Consider the following 25773-nt stretch of genomic DNA (forward strand, 5'->3'; position numbering starts at 1 on the left):
ATCACAACACAAGTTCACAATTAACATTAAAATAGAAAATGAAATTGGAGACCCATAGACTTATAGGTGAAGCTAACAACTTTAGCTGCGCCAGAGTAAGTCATACTTGGCACAGCTGCACCATTGGAATAGAGCATTTTTAACTTACGAATAACAGTTATTTCTTAAAATTTCAGAATATCAAACCTATACAGTGACAAGAAAAAGCTAAGATAGACATGTGATTTTAAAAAGCACCCTGTGCTAACTTCAAGTATACATCATTTAACACTGGACAAATTACAAGGTCCAAACTCTTTTTAGGGGTCTTAAATGTAGGCGTCTAATATCCCTTTAAAGAATAGAGAACAGGGTGTCATTTGAAACTGAGTTAGGGATGTATAGCACTGGAAATGAATGACTTAGACATGCATGGTTTGGCATTGCTGACTACGCTCTGGGGTTGCAGTTCTGAAGTCTTAGTAGACATCGGAGCTCAGGGAGGTCTAATGTGTCGGTAGCTAGCTACATAGCTATTACTGAATGAAAAGCCAGAGGGATAGTCTATGATAAAGACGATTAGCAAACCCTAGAGCTAAAGCAAAGCAAGAGGCCTTTATGTATAAAAGTTTTGAAGTAACCTTAGGTACCAAATATAATCAATAATGTTTTGGTAAGTCATTTTGAATACTTGGTACCATATTTGTGCTCATGCCAGTACTCTTTTACTCAAATGATCTGAAATATTAGAACATTACATGTCCAACCCTTAAACAATAAAAAAGGCATTTTGTGGAGAATCTGTTGCTAATGTAGCCTGGTACAGCGCTTCTACTGCTTAGACTCTTTTGCATGTTTGTTGTTTATTTACCTTTATTTCAAAAGCAGCTTTCAAAATGTACTTCACTTTGTCCTCCAACATTTACATAAAACTCATATAACCTTGTTGCAATGCTAAGAAAAAAAAGCCCTTGTGTATTCCTGTCCTTTTAAAAATTAAAAGCCCTTGTGTAGATAACTTTGCTTTTCCCTTTTACAGCCCATAACAACTTCTGACGGGAAATTATTATTTCCATATGGAGGACATGAAGAGCAAGTCAACAGTGGATGTGCATTTATGCTCCCTTAACGGTGGGAAATACATTGGATAAAACAGTAGTGCCACAAAATAAACAGCATGATTAAGTTTTATCATATTCTTTTATAATGAGAGTTATCACTTTCAAAGTAGTGGTGTGAGGGTATAAGCTTGATGTTTTTTCACGATTGATCCAAGTCAAATGGTCGATTGAGGAGTTAAAAAAGCAATACAAAATCCAGTATGATTTTTTTGTTTTGACTTTTTTGACTTCTACTTACTCTCTAATGGTAAATCAAGTATGAGAAGATGGCCCAAACCATTCGACCATCTTTTGACGCTGCCATAAAACAAAAAAAACATAGATCGGTGCGCTGCATATTCAAGTCAATGCTTTATGGCTATTTTGCATCCTTCTCAATTTAACACAACTGAAAAAAACAACAAAGAAAATAACTGCTTTAAATCCATTAAGTGGGTTCTCATGTCTATTGCATTTTCTCATCTCACTCTTAACTGTCATCTTCAGGAAATTATCAACCAATCATTTTGTGGGATTCAAGATTTGTCAGATCATTTGAGACCAAAATTTTATTAATGATTATCCACCCCATATATACTATGGAAATGTGATTTCAAAGACTTAGCTGAAACTGGTGCTAATATAAAAGGCTGTTAATGCATTATAGGGTGTTGCTTCAGAGGCCTCATCAGCCATCCTTTCATGTGTGTACATCAAAATGCCAAGAATCAGGGGCTCAGTTTTTTTTTAACTTTTGAATAGCCAGACACATATCTAAACTGAGAAAAAAAAAACATAATTCAAAAAAAGGCAACCTGCAAAATGCAAAGTTTGAAACATACTTGTGACTTTCTCTTACAATTCTTAATTTTTTCCAACATTTTTAACAAATGAGAAACACAAGATACACAAGATGTTTACCTTTTGCCAAACTGTGCAATTTATCTGTATTTATTTTAGCATATGCAACTTAGATAAGAAATTAAGGTTTCAAAATAATGTGAAACATCTATCATTAGAGGTAGTGAAACAAAATTTCAATCTTTGTTAAATTTCCTTTTAGGTTTGCCTAAAAATCATCACAGCTCAGTGGTCTCCTGTCACAGGTCCTGAACAAAATACAACAGCAACAACCTCCAGGACATGCAGTTGATGTAAAAGTAACACCCAAAAGATAACGGAACCCAAATCTATGCTTAAAGAATTGGAGAAAGGGTAAAAGGTTTGTGGAGGGGGAACGACAGTGGTGAGATTTGGATCGACACAGTAAAATGCTGATGGTGAAACATGAAAAATGAATGAAAAGACACTATAACAGACAAACATCATTACTTTGAGTTTGAGGTGAAATGATTTAAGATTTCTGACAAAAAAATAACATAAAAGGAATCACCAGTGATTTACATTGACATATTATTTGTTTTCTACTGACTGGCAATCAGTCTATCCCTTTCCTCAAAACTATCAACCAACTTGTGATAAGACAATGGATTTAAAAGTAAATTAGAAACAAATTAAAGCAGGGCAAATCCATTTTGCAGTTAAGTCCATTATGAACGAAGTGTTTCGGTCATATATGTATGTAAACACACGCACACACACACACAAACATACACACACACACACACACGCACGCACACACACACACACACACACACACACACACGCACACACACACACACACACACACACACACACATATATGCAATTCATGTTGAACAACATTTGCTCTCTTTATAAATTCAATGGTATAAGGGTTTGCGGAAAAAACATTTGATTACTTTCTCAAGGAAAATATTTGCTTTACATTTGCTGCCACATACAGACAAAACTTTACCTTAGATTTGAATTCAGCTGAACTAAAAATGAATCCATCTCTATCCTGAGGTGTTCACACAGTATTATCGTCAGAGCTGCTATTCCAAACAGTGAGGAAGACAGAGGTCAAAAGGTAAGAAACCACTCTTACTGTATTTATAGTTTACTTTAAATCAAGCTAGTAATACTTACAAACAGCCAACAATATTTTTTCTTAAATCATGATTCAATCCTCTTTCACTGCATCGCTTTATGTCAATACAACTTGTGAACATAAACTGAAGAAGTGTGCCACCATTTTTATAGGATTGTAGGAAGAATAACATGGATAGTAGGTTGTTCAGTAGAAATGCGAAAATAATTTCGCCCTAGACCACTGCTATACACTGAGACTTTCACAGGGCTCAGGATTCAAAGTTCAAAGGCTAAAAGTTCACAGTAAACACTCGAACCATATTAAATCCTTTTAAGCCCAGCCTACCCCTTTAACCCTGTTTCCTTTAACCCCCAACCTTTGCTTGAACTCATACTTTCCAAAATTCCTATTTGATACTCAGATTGAGTAATTTTATAGCTAGCACCATTCACACAGGTGTGGTTCTGCGGTTTGGGTCTTTACAATAGTCTTTAGTAAGGGTACTACTCTGTAGGAATTCCCTCTCTGAGTTGAGAAGCCCGCCCAAGCCTCCCACACCTGGTTTAATGCCAGCTTTACCTGCCTCGTGTGGGTTCAGTGTGTACATAGGCATCTCAGAAGCAGCAGGGCCTGTGTAGCCACTTTTTCCCACAGGTGAGGTGTCACGGCTGAGACCCTCTGATGAATTTACACTGGAGCGACGCCGGAAGCGATAACGATAGGAGGGGATGAGACTGATGGCAGACTTCTTGACAAGCTTAGTGTGTGACTTTGCTCGTAATTTGCGGTGTTTCTCTATGAACATGTGCACTGCTAGAACTCCCACCATTTCTGCCATGATAAATGAAAGGGCACCAAAGTAGAAGGACCAGCCGTATGAATAGGATTTCTTGCTGTCGCTCTGGCCCGGGTCGCCTGAGTTGGCTGAGATGTAGACAATAATTCCAATAATGTTACTGAGGCCTGTTATAGGAAAGACAGAGAAAAAGAAATATATCAAAAAATTAAACAAGGTGATATCAAAAGACAATAAAAAGTGCAGCTGAAATATCACAAAGATAACAGGGGCAGATGGATGATGGGGCAGTTATTTGGATACACTGATACGTCAGTGCACAAAGTTAGCCTTTAATCTATATTTGTTAGTTTCAAATAAAATATTAATACAGTGTCCTGGTAAATAGAGAATATGCATAATTAGCACTCTGGCTTCAGTAATATACAACAAAATTCAGTGGAATCCAACATATCCAAGTGGGAAGCAATCATAGCCATTTTGTTTTTCTGGGCATGTGCACAATTGAGAGTGCCTGTGACATATTGTAACTATTGGTTTACATTCGTGCACACTGGATCACAGCACCTGCCAAATAAGAATAAGAATAAGAATAAGAATAAGAATAAGAATAAGAATAAGAATAAGAACAAATTTATCTGGATGGTGTAATGGGAGATGGCTATACATTGTCTATATCCATTAGTATATACAATGTCTATTGTATCTACCATGTCTGCTATTATGTACATACTGTGTTTATTTATACTCATGTGCCTCTTTCTCATGCATTATTCTTGCTTAATGTCAGTTGAAAATTTTGAGCCTCGAGGCTTTAGTCTGGGTATTATTTTCAGCTATGCTGTAATAGAAAAGAGAATCATAATTTCCTAAAATTCAAACAGCAAAAACTATAGAAGATTTGTATTTTATTTCTATTTTTCCAAAAATTTTTGACATCCCTCAGTTTATTCTATGAAGATCTGTTTTTGTAATTTAAAATCAAGCCAAAATAGAGTAGGTTTAATTGTGTTTTTTTCTGAAAAGGCTGAATAAACTTAAGTAAAAACAAGATACACCTGAGTTTACAGTAGAAATAGTAGCAATGAGGTTGTTGCCCTTTAGCTTTAAAGGGAGGAGTAACTGTTTACATCTTCTAATTTGTGAAAATGAATGAATGCACTGGGGAACTAACCTGCAGACACAAAGAAGATTCCTGCACTGAGGATGACATTGTGTCGGCTCCGATAAAACTCACTTGCAGCCACACAGAGCCCTCCCAAGAATAGCAGACCAACACTCATGATTGGGAAGATACTGGAGGCACGTACAGCACCTGATCAAATCGAACATGACAAAAGGAATATTTTATGATGTTAAAAGTTATCACTTGCAATCTCCTGAAAAATAATGTTAGATTGAGGAAAGGATTGTGAAGGTTTTCTGAAGGAAAAAAACAACGTGTCAAAATCAAGTGTCCCTTCTTACTATAAACAGTCTTGCTAAAAACACACTCACACACACACACACACACACACACACACACACACACACACACACACACACAATTTTACAGCCCTATTATTCCTACAGTTATTTGTTCAGATTAAGGTATCAACTGTGAGGAAGTACATGTACTGTCAGTTTGGTTCTCTTTAGTTTTTCAGTCTTATAAAAGGCAGTCATGATGATGGGATTTAGATTAATTGTATTTATTCAATTATTTGTGTGAGCAATACTTGATTTTAGCTGTCATAGTTCCTGTTTTAGATGAGTCAACTGAATTACTAAAGGAGACTGTGTATCTGGCAACAATATCTTCACTATTTCTCTGCACAGATATGGAAAGCCTCTGAATTCTGAACACAACAAGAATGCAAAATGATACGCATGACTAGAAAACGCTTATGACCAATTACAGATATCGGACTGTACACTTCTCCAGTGATGACAAGAGGTAAGTTTCATACTGGCTAGCCAGCTCTGACGTATGTAGTATGATTAATTGTCCTTTGGGAAGTCTGTTTGTGTACTGAAGCACAATTACTGCTAATATTTTTGTCATATTTGAGATTAAAAGAGGGCAAAAAAATACATCTACTCTATCCAAGCAGTCCCAAAACAACCTTTCACCTTCCATTAATAAGCATCAAAAAGGATAGATATTAATTTGTCTGAGATAAGATTACAGACGTGAGTAAGTCTGTCCATACAAATAGTTCAAATTACAATAAGGCTCAGATTAATTTCCCTATTCCTATATCTCCTTCAGTGTCAGCTTTCCACTCTGAACTTGTTAAACAAAACAAAGCACTAAAGGCCTTTGTAGACCCTAACTTTAAGGGTTTGGTTTTAACATCTCTGCCTGGAATTATCACCTTATCATGATAGGAATTTGCATGTCCCAGTGATTATGTAAGCTGCGTTGTCAGGGGCATCAGCCCCTGGTAAAGTCTTCCAAGGTAAGGTACTGAGGATCCAGACAGAGCCTTGTGAAGAAAACAATTCAAACAGAATTCTTCAATAAGAAGAAAACTATTTTGTGTAAAAACGTTCTCTGTAAACTGTTGCAGTTGTTGGCAGGGTTAGTGCTCATGGTTTCAGGTGAGGTGAGGCTATGGCATTATAGATTAAGAAAATATTCAAATTCCAAAAACTTTATTTGTACCCTTTGGCAATTAAAAAAAATTACCTCTATGGAAACATTCAGTTATACAGAGAGCACAACATCTGCATAATATGACCACTACATTTAACCCATCACGGATGAACCATGAGCAGAAGTCAGCTACTGAACAGTCCCACGAGTTCAGTCTTTTGGCCAACAACGGTTCGACAGAGTAGGAGATGCCAGGAATTGAATCAGGAATGTTGGGTTCCGAGCATGAACCCCTGTGCCATGCTGCTACACCGGAATGCAAATTAGACATAAAAATGTAAATGCAATGGTGGCATTTGAGATTTATTCCCAGTCAGGTTTCCGAAATCCTATTTCCTAATGCATTAGATGCCTATATGTTGAAAAAACCTTTGCAGTTACTCCAAAACTCATCTTAGAGTAGACTGCTGCTGATAAATGATTCAAAAACCCCTAACACTGGACAATGCAAGGCAACAAGTTACTTGCATGAATTAGGGTGACCAAGCCTTCGCCCAAAGATATGGAAGCAAATAGGTATCATAATTCCAATCAAAATGGATTAGCAGAATGCTTTTTCAATTTCAGAATGTGACAGCGTATTTTGATTTAAGATTAAATTTTCAAAATAGACACATTTATATCAAATTTCAATTAGCAATGTGGAATCTGAAAATTGAAATGCATTAGAAGAAAAGCTTTTTCATTTTCCTCTCATTCACACACATATATTCTGTCTTGCTGCAACTAACTTTCATTCCTCTCCTTTCCAGAGCAACCTGTTCTTCAACTTATTCCTTGTTCTACAGATCACAATGTCATCTGTAATCACAAGGCATGACCTGCACATAACCATAGAGACTGGCAGTCTTTAAGATATAATTTCCTCTGGCACTTTTTACTATCTATGAAAAATTACAATAGGACTTATCAATTAACTTAATTCTGCTAATTGTAGGTGCTAGGACACTACTGGATATAAGGCTACTGTGGGTCGGAGAAGGGAAGGAGGAAGTCATAGAAATTGAAATTGAAGTCTCAACCCCATAGAAAATCTTTGGAGGGAGTTGAAAGTCCATTTTCCCCAGTGACAGCCCCAAAACATCACTGTTCTTGAGGAGATCTGCATGGAGGAATGGGCCAAAATACCAGTAACACTGTGTGAAAACCTTGTAAAGACTTAGGATTTTCTGAAAAAAACATTTCTCATTCTGTCTCTCATAGTTGAAGTGTACCTATGATGAAAATTATAGGCCTCTCATCTTTTTACGTGGGAGAACTTGCACAATCGGTGGCTGACCTAATACTTTTTTGCCCCACTGTATGTTAGACTAGTGCAGGACCTGCAAGCAAGCTGTGGGTAGGTCTGCTGCAGGAGTGACTGAGGTTAAAGGTGGAGGTGAAACTACATCAGGGGTCCGCTCAAGCCCCTTCTTAATAGCAGTGGTGATGGACATGCTGAAAGATGAGGCTGGACAGGGATCTCCAAGGACAGGTTTGCAATGAGAGCAGGGAACAGGTGGAGGAAAATCTGGAGGAATGACCGTTAACCACATTAAGAATGTGTATTAATGAGGTGGAACAGTGAAGCTACAGGTAGTGGAGATAAAGAAAGTGGAGGATTTTAAGTACTTGGGGTCAACAGGCCACATTAATGGAGTGTGTCGACAGAAGTGAAGAAACCGGCTCAAGCCGGTTGGAATGTGAGACGAAAAGTGTCAGTTGTAATGTGTGATAAGAGAATCACCCAAAAAGAAAAGGTGTACAAGACAGTGGTGAGACCCACCATGTTGTATGGTTTAGAGACAGTGGCACTGAAGTAAACACAGGAAGCAGAGAGTAAGGTTGTTGAGGATCTCTCTGGGGGTGACCAGTATGGATGGAATCAGTCTATTAGAGTTAGATGGCACTCCCTAATGCTGATTGAAACCTGTAACTATGTATTAGATGTTTTGTTGATAAGGTCAGAGGCCACACAAGGGGTTTGGTCCTGTGGGGAGGGGGGGTGGTGGTGGTGGTGGTGGGGGTTGTATATACTGTATGTAAGGGTGTTGATTTTGGAATTGCCAGGCTTGAGGAAAACCATGGGGTAGGTTTATGTGAAAAGGAAAGGTATAGTGAAAGAGGATAGAAGTGTGACATGAGTGAATGTATATTACCCAGTTTGGATTAAAGTGCCAGTTCACTGATTGGAAACTAATTGTATAGCATTGTATAGCATTTGTGATGATAGTGTTTTATTTCAGCTCAAGGCACATTAGCAAGACAGAGATACTCATAAACTATGTAAAACACTTTTATTTGCGCTATTTTTGCTGTACTGTTTAAGGTATAGAAACTGATCTAAATGCTGTGTGTTTCCATTCATGTTTAACTTACGGAGCAGATATTCAGCAGCATCAGCTTCATAGTCAGCATCCTCTGGAAAGTGATCAATCTTCTTACATACGCCTCTAAATGTTCCTGTAGGAGTAATAAAATATAATTCAGGGCACATCATTCATTTCACTTTCAGCTCACTGAGTAAAAAAAGCCATTACTTTTGTCATTAGTTTTACTTTGCCATACTTTATATAAGAACCTTATTGAACTGTATTATCCTTTTAAATTATAAAAGAGATTTGAAAACTATTTCTCATTTTTGGATCTTTGAAAAAATGGAAGTTATAGTTTAGATTGAAAGTTTAATCCGTTTTCCCAGAAAGGTTATAACAAATGGCAACCCAAAAGCTGAGGAACAGAAGCCACCATCAACTAGGTGGTGTTGGAATGTATGCAAACTCAGAAATTTTGTCGTTCAGCCTCATGATTTACCAAGTAATAAATGCTTGTTGTTACATCATCCTCAACATCATCATCTTGTTACATGATCTTAATATGATTTCATTACTGATTTTCTATGCAAGAAGGTGAGATGGGCTCAAGTGGTTTGTTGCAACAACTCCTTCTCCTTGAGCTTTTACCTGCCAAAGTGTGCATTTTTTGTTGTTGACTTAAAGTATTCTATGTCTTATCCATATATGAGGACCAAAATATCATTGATGGTTTACCTGCCATATGTGAGGAAGAACACAGACAGTCTGGTTGTTGTGTCTCTGTGGACATTTGTCTGTATAATGCTTAAAATGCCCCCCCCCCCCGAATAATGTCAACTAATCCAAACTTTCACAAATTAATATTATAGCAATTCTTAGAGTTGAAACAAGACATGATCCTCAACTTCCAACTTCTATAACACTTAGCAGTTAGGAAAACTCAAAAGAACCCCCTTCTCCACAATGTAATGGCAAACTTGCATTAATGTCATGAAAACTCCCATGTGAAGGTACCCTGGCTGTGTTTCATTGGTCCTCAAATAATTGGAAAACAAAATATACCTGACTTTGTGAAGGGAAAACAAATACAGACTCAAATTCAGATTGCCAGAATAACATTGTACAGTTAAAGGTTGTACATTCTTTTCACTCCTATTAGCTATTGTTGAACACAGGGATGAACCCTGTTTTCACTACATGGAAACGGGGTTCATCCCTGGCAGGTAGGACTTAGTGAACAGTGACTAAGAAGGATCGAGAGCAATTACTTCAGCCAGTTACTGATGGAGCTGGCTGTTTCATTTGAAGACTATGTCCTGGTGGAGAGTTTACTCACCTATACCCCTTGACTGTTCCATTCAACATGGGTGCAAAACCTTCATGTCTGATGCAACATTAGGGAAAAGGGATCAAATTATAGGCTTGTTGAGTCTGTAATCTAGTAACATGCACTACTGAAATTCAAATATTACAAGTTTGTTTTGCTCAGCAGTGTAACATGGATCTTTTACCCTTTTTTTTAACCTATTGCCATTAAACGAGATCATAACAGTCGCAAAACGACATACTATGTCAACAAAGTAGTATTTATTTAGGCACATTCACTGTCTTACATTACATTACAGTCATTTGGCAGATGCTTTTATCCAAAGTGACTTAAAATAAAAGAAGCGACTTTTAGTAACAAATAATCAAATAATCAAATATTAAATCTGTTTTATTTTGCAACTGAAAAGATGACCGTAAAAAAACTGTTTTTCTTTTCATTTGTTCATTACCTATACTGATAATGATCATAGACACGTGGGGTATCATGCTGTCACTTGATAAGATACTTGCACCAGTTGCCAAGGTAATTTTTAATTGTTACTTAGCTAAATGAATGCTTGTAAATTCTTGGTGGAAGCCAGAATCATAGAGTGGCCACGCAGATACAAGGAGAACATGCAAACTACACAGAATGCCCCCTCTTAGTTTGCCTGTTAAATGTAGCCAGGAACCTTATTGGGTTTGGGTGATGGTGCTAACATCACCACTGTGTTCAAGTTTTCCTTTTTTTTTGCATGTATATCACACCGCATTTATCACTTTTAGTAGTATGACTCAAATACTTCAGCTGTCAACATTTTCATTATCCACGTCCCTAATTTCAGTTATGATTCAAATTGAACATCCAATAAAAGTTAAAAAAAAATCTTTACTAGATAAAAGGCACATAAATACATGTGACGGCAGAGAGATCATAGGTCCTGAACTCTAGAGTCAGGAACCGGGCAGTCAACATTGCTGCTCACCCATTACACCTGGGTCACAACCTGTTCTCCCTTCTCCCATTTGGAAGGAGGTACAGATGACTATCTGCCATCACTACCAGACATAGTAACAACTTTTTCCCACAAGCCATTAGTTTGGAAAATGCATCATCTCGACAGCACCCTTTCATAGCTTACAATGCACTTAAATTCACATCTGTACCCGATAATCTGTACAACCTCTTCATTTTTGCACAGCCTCACTGAATATATTACTCATGTGCGAATGCATGTGCATGGCTGCACACACAGTTATATATAAGCAGACAAACAATAGTAAAACAGATTACTGTCCCCACAAAAAACATAGACAACAGACTCAACCTGTGGGCAACATCTGACGGCACATGCCTTCTCGGAGAGCTTGTATAGATTTTGAAATTGCAATTCAATGTTGTGCTAAGTATCCTTACACTACATACCCCCAAAATGCTTCCCATAAGTAGCTTTTTCCAAAATTGTGTCATAGTTTTACTTGCCGACTAGTTTCTAACAATGCTGGTTTTAGAGTTAGTTTACTAAAGTAAAGTAAATGTATTACTCCTGAATTAACACCCTCTCCTATGGTTATTTCAAATACATTATTTTTGTCATTGAACATTGTCTCCTCAATGGCTTTCGTTTGTCTCTTAACACTGAATGAAAGAGGGGGCAATACCAGAGAAAGACCATTTAAACTCAATTAGAAAATGTGCATAAAAATAAAATTCAAGTGAAGTGTAAAAACAAAAAGCCCTCAAGATATAAAGGCTTCTTACATTTCCAGTACCAAGAAATGATACACAATTGTAATCATAACCACTAGCTTTTCTAGAGGTTACCACTAAAGCCGATCCAAGGGAGAGACAGATAATTAACAAGACAAATGTTAGTCAGATTATTATTTAAAAATTGTTTTGTCTTTCCAGTCTAGACATATCTGATACTTACCATGAAGCTTTGCTGCAAAAGGTTCTTTTGTCATACATTAGGTTCGTAGGGATGGAAGATTTTCACAATCTATTTACTGCAATCAAAACCTAAAAATGTCACATAATGAGCAGGCCACTAGCATCAATTATTAAGGGTCATTTTTATAATATACACAGGAAAATCCCCTTCCCAAAGATGTCATCTTTTCATGTTCCTCTCATTCAACAAAAACAATTTTATCTACAAAGTATAATTTTCAAGCATGAGGTTGACTGACTGTAAATAAACCTGTCCAATAACAATTCAGGACACCGGACATGTGTTGTAACTGAGATGCTCTTTAGTTGTGAAAGTATTTTCTTCTGAAGCAAAGATTTTTTTCAATTCCACAATTTGAGGTGAATGTACAATCGAACAAATTAATTCTGGGAATCATACTTTCCTCTTTTTTTCAAAAACAGAAATACATTAGATATAACAAGAATGTGAATAGCTATGAAAAGCAAACCTCTGTCCCAACTTCATCATATCTAACACAGGGGCATTACACTTTTTAGTTTGACCAAAATATAGTGATTTTGTGAATAGTGAATATAGTTACAACAAGATGTATGAGCACTATGCCAAGATGAATTAATTCATTCATTATCTACGCCACATATCCTGCAGTTACTGTCGCACTGAGGGTTGGAGTGTATCCCAGCTGTCTTTGGGGAAGAGTCGAGGGAACACTGGGCTGGTTTGAGTCAATCCCTGGGACACATAGAAACATACAACAATTAACACTTTCACTCAAACATTTGGGCAATTTGGGGTCTTCAATTAACAAATTAACAATGATCAAACCGGGGACTAATTACTGTGCAACCATGCCACTCATACTGTGATGTATGGTGATTTTTCTTTGCCGTTGAAGCAGATGCTTATGTATATGTATATGTATATGTATATGTATATGTATATGTATATGTATATCTACAGTGTCTATCATAAGTATTCACCCCCTTGGATGTTTTACCCTTTTAGTGCTTTCATAAATCAATCATGGTCAATAAAATTTGGCTTCCTTAACAAAAAAAAATATTGGAAAAAACTCTTTGATGTCTAAGTGAAAAGAGATTTCTACAAAGTAATGTCAATTAAATAAAAATATATAAAGAAATATAATTTTCTTAATCAATCACCCCCTTCCAGTCAATATTTTGTAGATGCACCTTTGGATGCAATCACAGCAGTGAGTCTGTGTTGATAAGTCTCGATAAGTCTTGTACATCTGCCCACAGCAATTTTGCTCCATTCTTCCTTGCAAAAGTCCTCAAGCACTGTCAGGTCGTGTAGGTATCGGGCATGAACAGCCCTTTTTAAGTCCAGGCATAAATTCTCTATAGGATTGAAGTCTGGGCTTTGACTCGGCCACTCCAGAACATTTACCTGGTTCATTTTTAACCATTCCTGTGTAGCTTTTGCATTATGCTTCAGATCGTTGTCTTGCTGGAAAATAAATCTTCTCCCAAGCCGTAGTTCTCTTGCAGACTGAATAAGATTGTCCCCCAGAATTTCAGTGTATTCTCTAGCATTCACTCTGCCCTCTATCTTTACAAGTCTTCCAGGTCTGGCCGCTGAGAAACATCTGCACAGCATGATGCTACCACCACCATGCTTAACAGTGGGGATGGTGTGTTTTTGGTGATGTGCAGTGTTTGGTTTCTGCCAAACATGATGTCTTGTCTGATAGCCAAAAAGCTCAATTTTGGTCTCATCAGACCAAAGAATCTTCTTCCACTTGGCCCTGGAGTCTTCCACGTGCTTTTTGTCAAACTCTAGTCAAGATCTAAATTACTTTTCTTCAACAGTGGCCTTCTCATTGCCTCTCTCCTATAAAGCTCAGACCGATGAAGAACCCGGGCAGCAGTTACTATATGCACAGTCTCTCCCATCTCAGCCGCTGAAACTTGTAACTCCTTCAGAGTAGTCGTAGGGGTCTTGGTTACTTCTCTCACTAGTCTCCTACTTGCACAGTCACTTAGTTTACGAGGAAGGCCTGATCCAAGCAGATTCACACAAGTGCCATATTCATTCCATTTCTTGATAATGGATTTCACTGAACTCCGGGGGATGTTCAATGCCTTGGAAATTTTTTTGGATCCATCCCCTGAATTGTACATCTCAATCACCCTTTCCCTGAGTTGCTTGGAGTGTTCTTCTGTCTTCATGTATTAACTTAAAAAGGGGGCGATTAATTATGCAAACAATTATATTCCCTTACATTTTTTTATTTTGTTGACATAAATTTGAAGAAATCTGTTTTCACTTTGACATTAAATTTTTTTTTCCAATATTTTTTTGCCAAATTTAATTGACCATAATTGATTTATGAAAGCACTAAAAGGGTAAAACATCCAAGGGGGTGAATACTTATGATAGACACTGTATATGTACATGTATATGTATATGTATATGTATATGTGTATATATATGTATATGTATATGTATATGTGTATGTATATGTATATGTATACACACATGCACACACATACATGTGCGCATTTTTTTTTATAAATGCTCAAAGACTATAATAGCACACCTCAGGGACTTTTGCTTCACAAACACGAAGGTGGGTCAGGTCTAGGTGCATCTAGGGTCTGCTTTGTATTTTAGAGCACAGCAAAAGGAATCTAGTGACTTTTTTCCTTTTGCTGTTCTAAAAGTTTTAAAATTTGAATTGAAACAATTTTCCTGTTATTTTTTAGAACAGACAGTTTTATTTTGAGAGAAAACCTTAGTTCTTTGGTGCAAAAAATTAAATCAAAGTTGCTTTGGCAGGAATCTTTTAAGGTAATGATTTCTTTTCAAGAAGTACATTGAAAAACGCGTCCTTTCTTTTAATAAATGCCAAATGCAGAGGCCATCCTATTTGTTAACAATCGTCTTTAGTTGACCCAAGCGATGTTGAGAAACGTAATTGTGTCATCAAATTTGACCTAAATAATTGTCAACATTAGTTTGCACCACATGAACACACTAGTTGCAAGAGCACCATCTAGAGCATGAGTACTGCCAAAGCCTGTGAAAAAAGACTGGAGGCTGAGGGGTTGGAGGGTCAACAAGTCTATTCTATATAAGTATTAACGGATGTCGTTTTGAGGACATGTAATACTTCCTGTTTGGACTACAATTTAAATGATGTTGGTATTGCATAGTAGTATTTTTATTTGTTTATTGAAATACTTGCTCTAAATTTGTTTAGAGTAATAAAGCTTCTATTAAGCCTTTGTATTCTGCATACAAAGAGGTTTCAGGCATATTGAACCAACTGCCCAGGAAGATTCTGAAAAATCATATCATTTAACATTAAAAAAGTTTAGTTTTGGACAACTACCAATTGACAACCTAAGATGGGGCTGAAATAATGAGTTGTGAATGAATACCACCCAAATATAAAAATACTACCCAGTACTCAACTGGTACTGGTACCATGTATTTGCAAGTGTAGTTGCAGTCCCTATGTCCTCTATTGTAAGTCGCTTTGGATAAAAGCGTCTGCCAAATGTAATGTAATGTAATATAATGTAATGTAATGTACCAAATGTTGTTCTATTGTCTAAGGGTAATATGGGCTACTCTTACACAAATTTCTTTTCCTGAATGTTAAATTTCCTTGATAATAATACTACACAGAAACTGCTCATTCATTTTTTAATTCATTGACTAGCGCTTATCCCACAACTTGTCCAAGCTGTCATTGGGTGAGAGGCAGGGTACACCCTGGATCGCACATATACAGACAGACAGCTATTCACTCATTTGCAGATCTGGGCAATTTTTCCAATTAACCTGCTGCATGTTTTTGGACTGTGGGAGGAAACCCACACGGACACAGGGAGAACATGCAGAGTCCTCACAGAAAGGCCACCCAGTGGGAATAGAACCAGGGTCCTTCTTGCGGTGTGACAGAAGCGTCAACCACTGCTGCCACACAGGCAGGATTCATGTCAACACCAGTGATCACTGGCAAAATATTGAATAGTTGCGGATTCTGATGAAAAAATATTTTTTTATTTTTCAAATTCCTCTAATAACTTTTCTTGAGGAGTCAATTGATTACTTGACAGAGCTAAAGGAGATTAGGAAAAAGTAGCTTTAACAAATAATGAAATCACATATGTGCAGCAGGTTGTATGTGTGGGTTCCCTCAAAAGATGCAGGTTTATTAGAGACCCTAAAGTGCCAAGACATTTGAAGGAATGAATGATTATAGGATTTTTTTGTGGCCCTGTGATGGACTGACAGCCAGTCCAGGGTGTACCATGCCTCTTGCTTGTCTTGTTAGGTACTCCAACCGCATAGCCTTGGAGCCCTTGCATCTGGTCATATAAATACACAAGTTCCCATTAAGCAACATCATATAATTACCATGGACCATTTTGTAAAAATGAAAGCGGAGCAACCACTTGGTCTAGCTCTTTTTGGAGGATACCAATTGTCCCAGGCCAGCCGAGACACCTAGTCTCTACAGCATGTCTTTGGTCTTCCTTGGGACCTCCTCCCGGTTGGTCCTGCAAGGAACAGCTCACCGGGAAGGCGTCTAGGATGCATCCTAACCAGATGCCTGAGCCACCTCACCTGACCCCTCTCAAAGAGGAAGAGCAGGTTGCTGTCACCCTGGAGCACAGGTGAATCATAGGCAACAATAAGGCACCACCAGGATTCAGGCCCCTGCTAGCAGTCACATTTATGCATGAGGGGGCAAAGGGAAACAAGAGCTCAACCACGACAGAGTTTTGCCAGCTTTGCACAGCCTGTGAATGGAAAATGCTGACAGATGTTGGTCAATGCCTCATATTCCTTCAGATTGCTACTACCACCCTAAGACCTGACCTGACCTGGTACTCTGGTCCCCATCTGCCAAGAAGGGTCTTCATAATTGAACTTGCCGTTCCCTTGGAAGATTCCATTGAGGAGGCATATGAAAGGCATATGAAAGGAAGCACCTAAGGTATGCCGACCTTGCTGCGGAAGCACAACAACATGGCTGGATGGTTGAAGTCCGCCCTGTAGAAGTAGGGTACAGAATTCATAGTGTCATCTATTGCCAAACTGCTCAGGGACGTAGGAGTCTAGGACGTAGGAGGACAAAGCCTGCGTCATGCCATCAAAGCTTTGTCAGAGGCAGCTGAGAGGAGTCCATGGCTTTGGCTGAAGCAGAAGGACACCTGCTGGGCCTCCAGAAGACGTAAGGTGTGTTGAGGGGAATACACAGAGGGGGTTGCTTCAGGGATGCCTGAGGTCACTGCTGAGCCCTCTGGAGGCATCGTGGGCTTAAATAGACAAATCGCTGATGAAGGGGAGGGGGGGTGCACACTTGAACACTTGAGTGAAACTCCTGTGTCACCTCTATAGTAATTTCTTGTGCGTTGGCACATAAAGGATTATTTCATCTCGTCCTGTGTTTCTTAAATCTGCACCACTGCCGTCTCTGCCAGTTGATTCCCACTCCATCCTTCCCTCACTCTTGAACTTCCCCACTTGGGCCAGGAAATCATAGTAGTGACCCAGAGGGGGTATCCCACATATTACCATATCCACTTGGACTGATTAAGCCAACAGAACCACGTCATCTGCAAAAAATCCTGAGGCCATCAAACAGGATCCATTCGCAACCCTGGCTGCACTGATAAATTCTGTCCATAAAGGTTATGAGTGGAATCATTGACAAGAGGCAGCCCTGGCAGAGTTCAACCAGCACCGGAAATGAACCTGACTTACTTTCTGTCCTTGTTAGTGTTGTCTTTGGACCCTAACACAGCCATACAGCAGATGAGAGGTACTTAAATGCCAAGGGAGGCATTTAATATGGGAGATGGACAACAACAAAAAGCAAGAGGACTAGGTATGACGGCCCAACGTAGAGACTCGTCCCCAAAAATACCATAGCAAGATCTAGTGAAGGAGAGGATTGCTGAGCCGGCTTATCAGCAATGTGGTGGTGATTGTGGTACTGAAGACAGGTATGCAGTGTTGCTCCTCTCCACTCCTTGCTAATGCTCCAGGCCATATTTCACTTGAGCAGATGTGCCCGCATCGTCAGCAAAACTCTATGGAATGGGCGGGGGGATGTTGCGGGCGCAGACCTCTGAGCTGTAACATCTCAACAAAACCAAGTAGACCGTTCCAGGGAGGCTAAGGAGTGTGATCCCCTGATAGTGGAGCACACCCTACGATTCCCCTTTGTTAAAGAAGGGGATCACCCCCCGGCTTGCCTGCTCAGCAGTACTGCCTAGTGATGGGACGATGATACCTCAAGGAGTGTATTGACACACTACACAAACTGTGTCAGCACTGTATTGATACTGTGTTGGTCACCCAATAGTGATCCCAATAGTGACGGTTGGGGCAGAACTACTGCCCCAGCCGTCCACGCAATGTTGCAAAGGCGTGTCAACCAGGACAGCCTTCGGGAGCCCAGGGTCCTCACCCACCCACTGCTCATTCTCTCCTTTTCTTTCCTCTTTTAATTTAGTCTGAGTGCTATCTCTGCTGTCCTCCTTCTATAATTTACCTTTTTTTGTTTCTTGAAATCTGTCCTCCAATATTTTTCATATGTTACCTGGAAATCTAGGCTATATTATGGTTAAAAACACAGAAAATTTTCAAGAAATAGGCTGTATCTGAATTGTGTTTCTTTTGAAATTACATTGGAGTAATGAGTCATGCAAACTGAGCAGAGAAAAATAGAAAATAAAACGTAGTGCCGAAAAACAAGGTTAAAAAGGAGACAAACAAACATGGCAGTTGAAACGCTGGTCGTAAAGTCCCAGCTGATTGTCCTTGATCCATCTTCTCTATCTCTCTCTCTTTGTTTTCTCTCTCTCACACACACACATGCACACACCTAGCACACTGTAGTAATGTGGCATTACTTGTGAAAGGAAACATGTTCTTCTGTGCCAACAATCTGGCCCCTGGGTTTTTCCTAAATTTCTTGATGCAGAGCCTTTAGTTTGATATATTTGGGTGCATTTCTAATTTATCCTTTTTCCATTTGATTTCTATTTGGGTGCAACAGGTTTGTTTCAATATTATTATATATAATGTGAAACTGTTGAAATGCTTATATTTTCCCTGACCATTATTATTAATATGTGACACTGCGAAAAACAAAACAAACAAAAAAAGACTGTCTCCTCTGTAGGAACTACAAAAGATAACTGGATAGGTTCTACTAGACATCACAACTTTTTTCTTGTTTTCCTACTTTTCTCGATTTGTTTATTCTTGAACACCCAAATCCATTTTTTTTGCAAAAAACTTTCTAATTGCAAAAAAAATACAAATTTTCTTAATTTTCCATTTTACCATTGCACATTTCAACATTTTTTTTCATTTTTTTTTCAAGAATTGTAACATACTATACAAACAATAATAAAAACAATGAAATATGGCTATAAAAGCTTGTGAAGGTTCTCAGTCATCCAGGCCCTTGCTCTCTAAAAACTTGTTATAAGATCCTGATTTCCTTTCTGGACGGTTCACCTCTCATCTCAGAGGGTGATATTAATATCAAATTATATTTTGTGACCCTGTTACTGTATAATACACCATTCTTTGATCTATCCCCTGTTGTACTTCGATTTGAGTCCCAGATAATCAACTGTCAAATAGGTGTAAACTCAGTCAAATGCATGGCCTTTCAGTTGTGTACCCAGTGCTGGTCATCTTTTAATTTTCCTGGCTTTTTATGCCCATTTATCAAAGGGGAGATTATTACCAGTACGCTGGTTAGTATGAAAACACTCACAGCATGTGGAGAAAATCTCATCTTTATCATTCATGTACTCTCACGTAGACATTCACAGAAGTTGAGTGGAACTGATGATCATAAAATGGCCTGTCAATGGAGATGACAATGGTACATAATTTTAACAGAAGAGAATCAAGAATTGCAAATCTCTAAAGCTTTCGGACTTATGATGAGGGTTTAAATACAGAGTTGGAATTGGCACAGCACTCCGGGAACGTTTACATTTTGAGTATACTTGACAATACCCAATGTATTTTTGAGCCCCACCTTTGATTTCTATTTGCAAAATATGCCCCTTTCTGTCATTTCACTTGGTTTTGTGTCTTTGCATATTAGCAGCAGCACATTAAAAAAAACAGATGCAAATCTTCATAACTGGGAATCGGGTGGCTGCATTATAGCAATATACAACATGTAAGGCATACCATATCAGCCGATGCTAAGAGCATTATTAGATAATGTCTTTAATATCTTCTATCCCTCATTAATGCAAATCTTGTTAATGGAAACAGTAAAAAACATTACATTAAGTAAATACATGACTGGCGTGCACTGCATGTCACCAAATTCAATTTTTTTTCTTCTTTTGGGCTTTAAGCTTTTCTTGTCAGAGGTCCCCACAGCAAATCAACCTCATCCATCTAACCCTATTCTCTTCTCAAACTAACTTCATGTCCTCTTTCACTACATCCATAAATCTTTTTTGTTCTTCCTCTAGACCTCCTGCCTAGCAGTTTAAACCCCAGCAGTTTTGACCTTCTACCAATATATTCGCATTCGTATATATCTTGCCTGGTATCCGCCTGATCTCTGGTACCCTTCCACCGAAAGATTAAGTGGACAGAGGATTGCTTACTCCAGGGAACAGCTGCTCCAGCTCTCCTACCACTCACACAACGCTGCGGTTCTGGACCTCCTGAAAGAGATTTTGCGCACCCCATGCCAGGATTCCATAAACTCCCAACCCTCCGTGATATCCCCGCTCAACAAAAAAAGGACCAGGAGGGGAAAGAAATTGGGCGGCTTCAGAGTCCGGAGAGAGGTAAATACAGAGTGCTCCCCTCGGTCATATTAGCCAGTGTGGGCTCACTCCATGGGAAGACGGACGAACTCCAGGCCAATGTGAACCCCGTGCATGAGTACCAGAATGCCTCTATCCGTGCATTCAGAAAAAACATGGCTTCACAATAAGAACAACAATGATAATTCAATGCACATACATTGTTTCGGTCATTCCATAAGGCTCGAGAGGGACGCTGTTAGTACAGGGAAACATCATGGGGGGGGGTCTGCCTCAACGTTAACCCCAAGTAGTGTAAGACGTGGTTGCCAGGGAGATACTTTACAACTCAGGCATTGAGCTCCTAGTGGTCTGCCTGTACCCTTCTATTTCCCTAGAGAATTCCCACAATTTTTCCTGATCTTGGTATACATCCACCCTAAAGCCAAAGCAGCCTCAGCCTCAGAGCATATCAGATCCACACTTGATATATTTGAGTAGATCTCCCCTGATGCCCCCAAATACATCATGGGTGATTTCAATCACTGCTCACTGGACAAAGTTCTTAAAGGGTTCTAGCAGTATGTTGACGATAAAACCCGTCTGGTGAATATACTGGACAAATGTTTTGTATCGGTCCCTGATGCCTACAAAGCTGCCCCCCACCCCCTTGCCTCTGTTGTCCACCACTCCATCCTGCTTGCCCCTGCCTATGCACCTTGCGAAAGAGCACAGGTGGAGTAACAAAGACGATCAAACAGTGGACGCCAGACAGCATTGATAGGCCTCAGGGATGCTTTGAATCCACGGAATTGGCTAGTCTTAAATCAGCATCCGAAGATATCTACAAGCAGGTGGAGACTGTCTCATTGTACATCTCCTTCTGCATAGACAGTGTCATCCCCACAAAAAGGCCATGTTTGCAAACAACAAACATTGGGTGACTAAAGAACTTAAGAAGATTCTAAATAAGAAAAAAATAATATTCTTAACCTGCTCTGAGGCTGAGAGGATGGAGGTAAATAGGGAGGTCAAACAAGCCATAGGAACTGTCAATCTGAGTTATAAGAAAAAAGTGGAGCGAACCTTTGCACTAGGCGACCTCCGCTCAGCCTGGGAGGGGATCAAAAATATGGCCTAGGTTAACACAGCTTCCCCTGACCATTCAACCTTATGATATATTCATTACATAACTGTAGAGTGCAGCTTACTTCACAGTCTCTTACCAAGGGTACAATTTGCAAAATTCTGTAAAATAAATGATTATATCTATGTAACGGGAAACGCTGGCCCTTTAATTTTTAGGTAGCCTTATGGTTATGTGACATGACGTGACACCAGTAGCTCACAGCACAGGATTCCTTTTAAAAAAACAAAAACATTGTTGATGCGGAAAAATGCGGAAAAGCTAGCTCCTGTACAACTTAGCTGTGCTGACGGTGAGAAAACAGTATGCCAAGATAGTTCGCTTCTTCGATTTTAGCAACTCAAATACAGTTGAACGTGAAACAGGGAAAACATCACTTTATAACAACTCTCCTGAGGGACTGAACTTTACAGAGGTTACTAACCATTTCCTCACGCTGACCTGGACAGAGAGCTAAGGCGAACTACAAAGTCAAGACAGTTAGTGTAAACAGTGTGTTTTTCCCGCCATTATTTTGAGCTTATAATACTCAAAGGCCTCAGCCTAGTGATGGTAGTATGTGTTAATTGGCAGGCGATTAGGAACTATATTGTGAAACCACCATTTTTCTGTCTTCTTATTTCTACATTTAGTTTGGTCCATGCTGTGGCTGTGTAGTGAATAACACTTGCCATTGTTATCTGGCTATGTTTTGTGTGTATTGAATTACCAAAAAGGCTGCTTGTTCATGGTTGGCATGTAGGGTAATATTTAGCATTTTTTCTGGAGTGTCACAGCCACAGCTGACCAGTGACACTTATTTTGCTTACTTGTTAGTTTCTCCATCCTCGTTATCTCCATTGCTGTTTTTAATAGGAAATCAACATATGAATGCACAATTTTACCTGAATTATAACTTAATAAAACTGACTTATTTCTGCACATATGCTTCCTACCTTTCTTCATTCATTCTGTTGAATAACTCAACCTGTGTAGTACTGCTAGTGGCCTTTAGGTGGGCTACATTTTTGGCACTGCGAACAGGGTTGGAGGCTGTATGTCTAATTATTTTATTTTCTGTGCTGCTGTTTTTCTGCTCTCTTTTTGTTTGGAAGTGGTTAGTAGCGAGTTATAGCAGGATGAGAAGAACAGTGGTTGCATTTAGGAGGACTCATTACCCGTTGCACTCAAGTATCCCATCTGTCATACTCAAGCACTCCATCCATCGTACTCAAGTATGCCAGATCTCTCCTCAACATGTCTGACTTTGAAAACCTGGAGGACGAGGTGAGGTCCCTCACAGAGTTGGTGAATCAGCTAGTTTGAGAACCTGGAGGAAACTGTCACAGACACGGGGAGAGCATGCAAACTCCATACAGAAAGGCTCCCTGTGAGAATCCAACCATGGTTCTTGCTATGAGACAGAAACGCAAACCAAAGCACCACAGATTCTGTACACAAACTGGGAAATTAATATCAAAAATTTGCTTTTTGACAGTGTACATTCTTCCAAAAACTCAAGATTCCCATTCTAACATACATTTTTCCCCAAACTCGAGATTCAGATTCTAACAGTGAAGAACATTGACATTGTCAAGCCCGGATTTAACTATGACTATGACTGGAATACGATGGCCTCACAACAATTTGCAGTGTCAACAGCACATTGTTAGCGGCCAGGTAATGGCACTGTGTGCGTTTGTATGCTGTTTTTGTTGCCTGCTACTTCTTTACTAGTACAGAAAGTGTCTTCAGCACAGCAACAAGCAAAAAAAAACTAATGTGAATGTATGGAGGCGGTTTCTTAAGAAAAACATTGATTGGACGCTGACGAGCCCCCACCCCCGTGCGCGCGCGCACGCACACACAAATGTAGATAGGCTGATCACGTACCTTCTAGACAGCAGGTTCGCCAGAGGCCCGAGTGCGTCATCACCTCCTCGTTCTTGCGGCTTGTGTCGTTGTCGCCGCGGCTCTTCACACGGCAGACCCCTCGTGAGTATAGCCAGTAGTCGGTACCAACAGCGATTGTCATGAGGCTGAAGGCGGCGAACGCGCCCACCGTTGTAACGAGCATCTGGACACCGTGGTCACACATCAACATCCTCATACAGGGGGTCCTGTTTGTTTCAATCGTTTTTCCCACCTCTTTTGGATTGACGCTTTATTTTCTATACGTCCCGCGACATTTGGAGAGTGACTGGGTGAATTGACCAGACCTGAGCTCGAATAAATAATAAAAACAAATACTGCGGTAATTCTTGAAGAAGGGGTTGAAAAATGGAGTATTTGGCAGTCCTGTCCATTAAGTTGGCAAGAGGATTGACGCAAATGGCAAAGAGTTGGGAGGTCGGCACGTCACTTTCACTCGTATCAACGACCGATTTCAAGCACAATGCCACCGCTAATCCCTCCACACCCACCCACACATGTATACATATATATATATATAGATATATATCTATATATATATAAATATATATAGATATATATACACACAGAGGCTTTAATTACCCCCGGTTGTCCCCGACTAGATGATACTGTCTTCAATAAGGCAACTGGATGACGGCGATGCCACACCGAGTGTCCTCCCGTTATTCAGTACTATGTGTCCGGAGCTAAGGAGGGCGTCGCAGATGCGTTATTCACCAGTCTTCTCCTCCTCCCCCCCTTTCCCCTATAAATCTCCTTCCAAAGTCATATTCGCTCAACTTAAGCTATCGCTTACCCAAAATAGCTCATAACAATTGGCAGCGATTAATTGTGAGCGGAATTCATCTTTTAAGCGCTACAAAAATTTTATTTTCTTCACCAGAGATACGTCCTTATTCGACAATCTCGCAGAAGGCAACGTCGGGATGTTGGGCCACAGCAGATTTACACGTTTTTTCAATTCCCCGTCAAATTACTGGATGAATTGAGTACTGTATAATAAACAGAGTATTCCTTGAATGAAGAGAGGGGATGCTGACCGAGATCCGTCGTGTGTTTCCGTCCCAGCTGTTGACTCACAGGCATGATCTCCCTCCGTTTACGGATGAACCACACGTCGAAACATGCTGCTGCTCGTATAAGAAAAAAACAATTACTGCCGATGGTATGTAAATATACATAATCGATTATTTCAATAGCCAAGCTAAAAACAGGCACTGAATAAGACGGGAAAATGCTACCAGGCGTTTGGAGGTCCTTGACCTAGAATTTCCAGCTCATGGAGACTGGGAGACTGCTACACGCCTTGGATTGCTCACGAGAAACGTGCGTCTTGATACAAGTGATAAAAACAGACAAAAAATAAAAACGAAAATCTGTCGCTTGCTCCTTGTCCTCTTTCTTTTTCATCTTCCACCTCCTGAACCTCTTGGTCCAACCAACATAAACTAAATCTAACCGCGCGTCTTCTCCATCTCCCCCGGAGGCAACACCGCTTGGCTCGGATTGGGCAGCTGCCTAGCAATAAGTCGTCATATACAGTCACGGCTTACGTCCCGCCCACAACCGCCGCAAATCAGTAAAAATCATTATGTGTTGCATTTGACCTATGGTATTGTGTTTTTAATCTATGAATTGAGACGGGCTGTAACGTTCTATACTGAGTTTATCGGCTGTTATCTCCCGCCTCGTCTCTGGTCTGGATTTCGACGGGCGGTAACCTTCGTTTTCTTCCCCTCTTTCTTCCTGTATCCGCAGCACCTGCATCCGAGAGAGAGAGAAAGAGGAGAGAGAGAGAGAGAGAAAGAGGAGAGAGAGAGAGAGAGAGAGGAGACGGGGGGGGGGGAAGCGGAGAGATTTATTGTTTTGAACCCATCTGTTTTGTCTATTCAAAGAGCAACGAACAGAATAGTAGAAATGACAGATGTC

The 25773-nt window shown here is 39.6% G+C and overlaps 1 protein-coding gene across 4 annotated transcripts; it reads right to left on the bottom strand.

The window, feature by feature from the left end:
• Positions 1–647: 647 nt before the first annotated feature.
• On the bottom strand, positions 648–25554 carry cacng3b (calcium channel, voltage-dependent, gamma subunit 3b). Of its 4 annotated transcripts, none has more exons than XM_086155009.1 (6): positions 25086–25554; positions 24885–24974; positions 23806–23989; positions 8826–8909; positions 5004–5144; positions 648–3996 (listed from the first exon to the last, which is right to left on the bottom strand). In XM_086155009.1, exons 3-6 carry the CDS (start codon positions 23987–23989, stop codon positions 3482–3484), a joined length of 924 nt encoding a protein of 307 aa, XP_086011135.1. In that variant the 5' UTR covers positions 24885–24974; positions 25086–25554; the 3' UTR covers positions 648–3481. The 4 variants fall into 4 exon arrangements, with proteins under 4 accessions (XP_086011135.1, XP_086011134.1, XP_086011136.1 ...); XM_086155008.1 differs by having other exon boundaries at positions 24427–24974; XM_086155010.1 differs by lacking the exons at positions 24885–24974; positions 25086–25554 and adding an exon at positions 24059–24302.
• Positions 25555–25773: the final 219 nt, after the last annotated feature.

The sequence above is a fragment of the Fistularia commersonii genome, chromosome 11, assembly GCF_037954325.1.
Source record: "Fistularia commersonii isolate RoL2024-O1a breed Wild chromosome 11, RoL_Fcom_v1.0, whole genome shotgun sequence".
In the NCBI taxonomy this organism is placed as follows: Eukaryota; Metazoa; Chordata; class Actinopteri; order Syngnathiformes; family Fistulariidae; genus Fistularia; species Fistularia commersonii.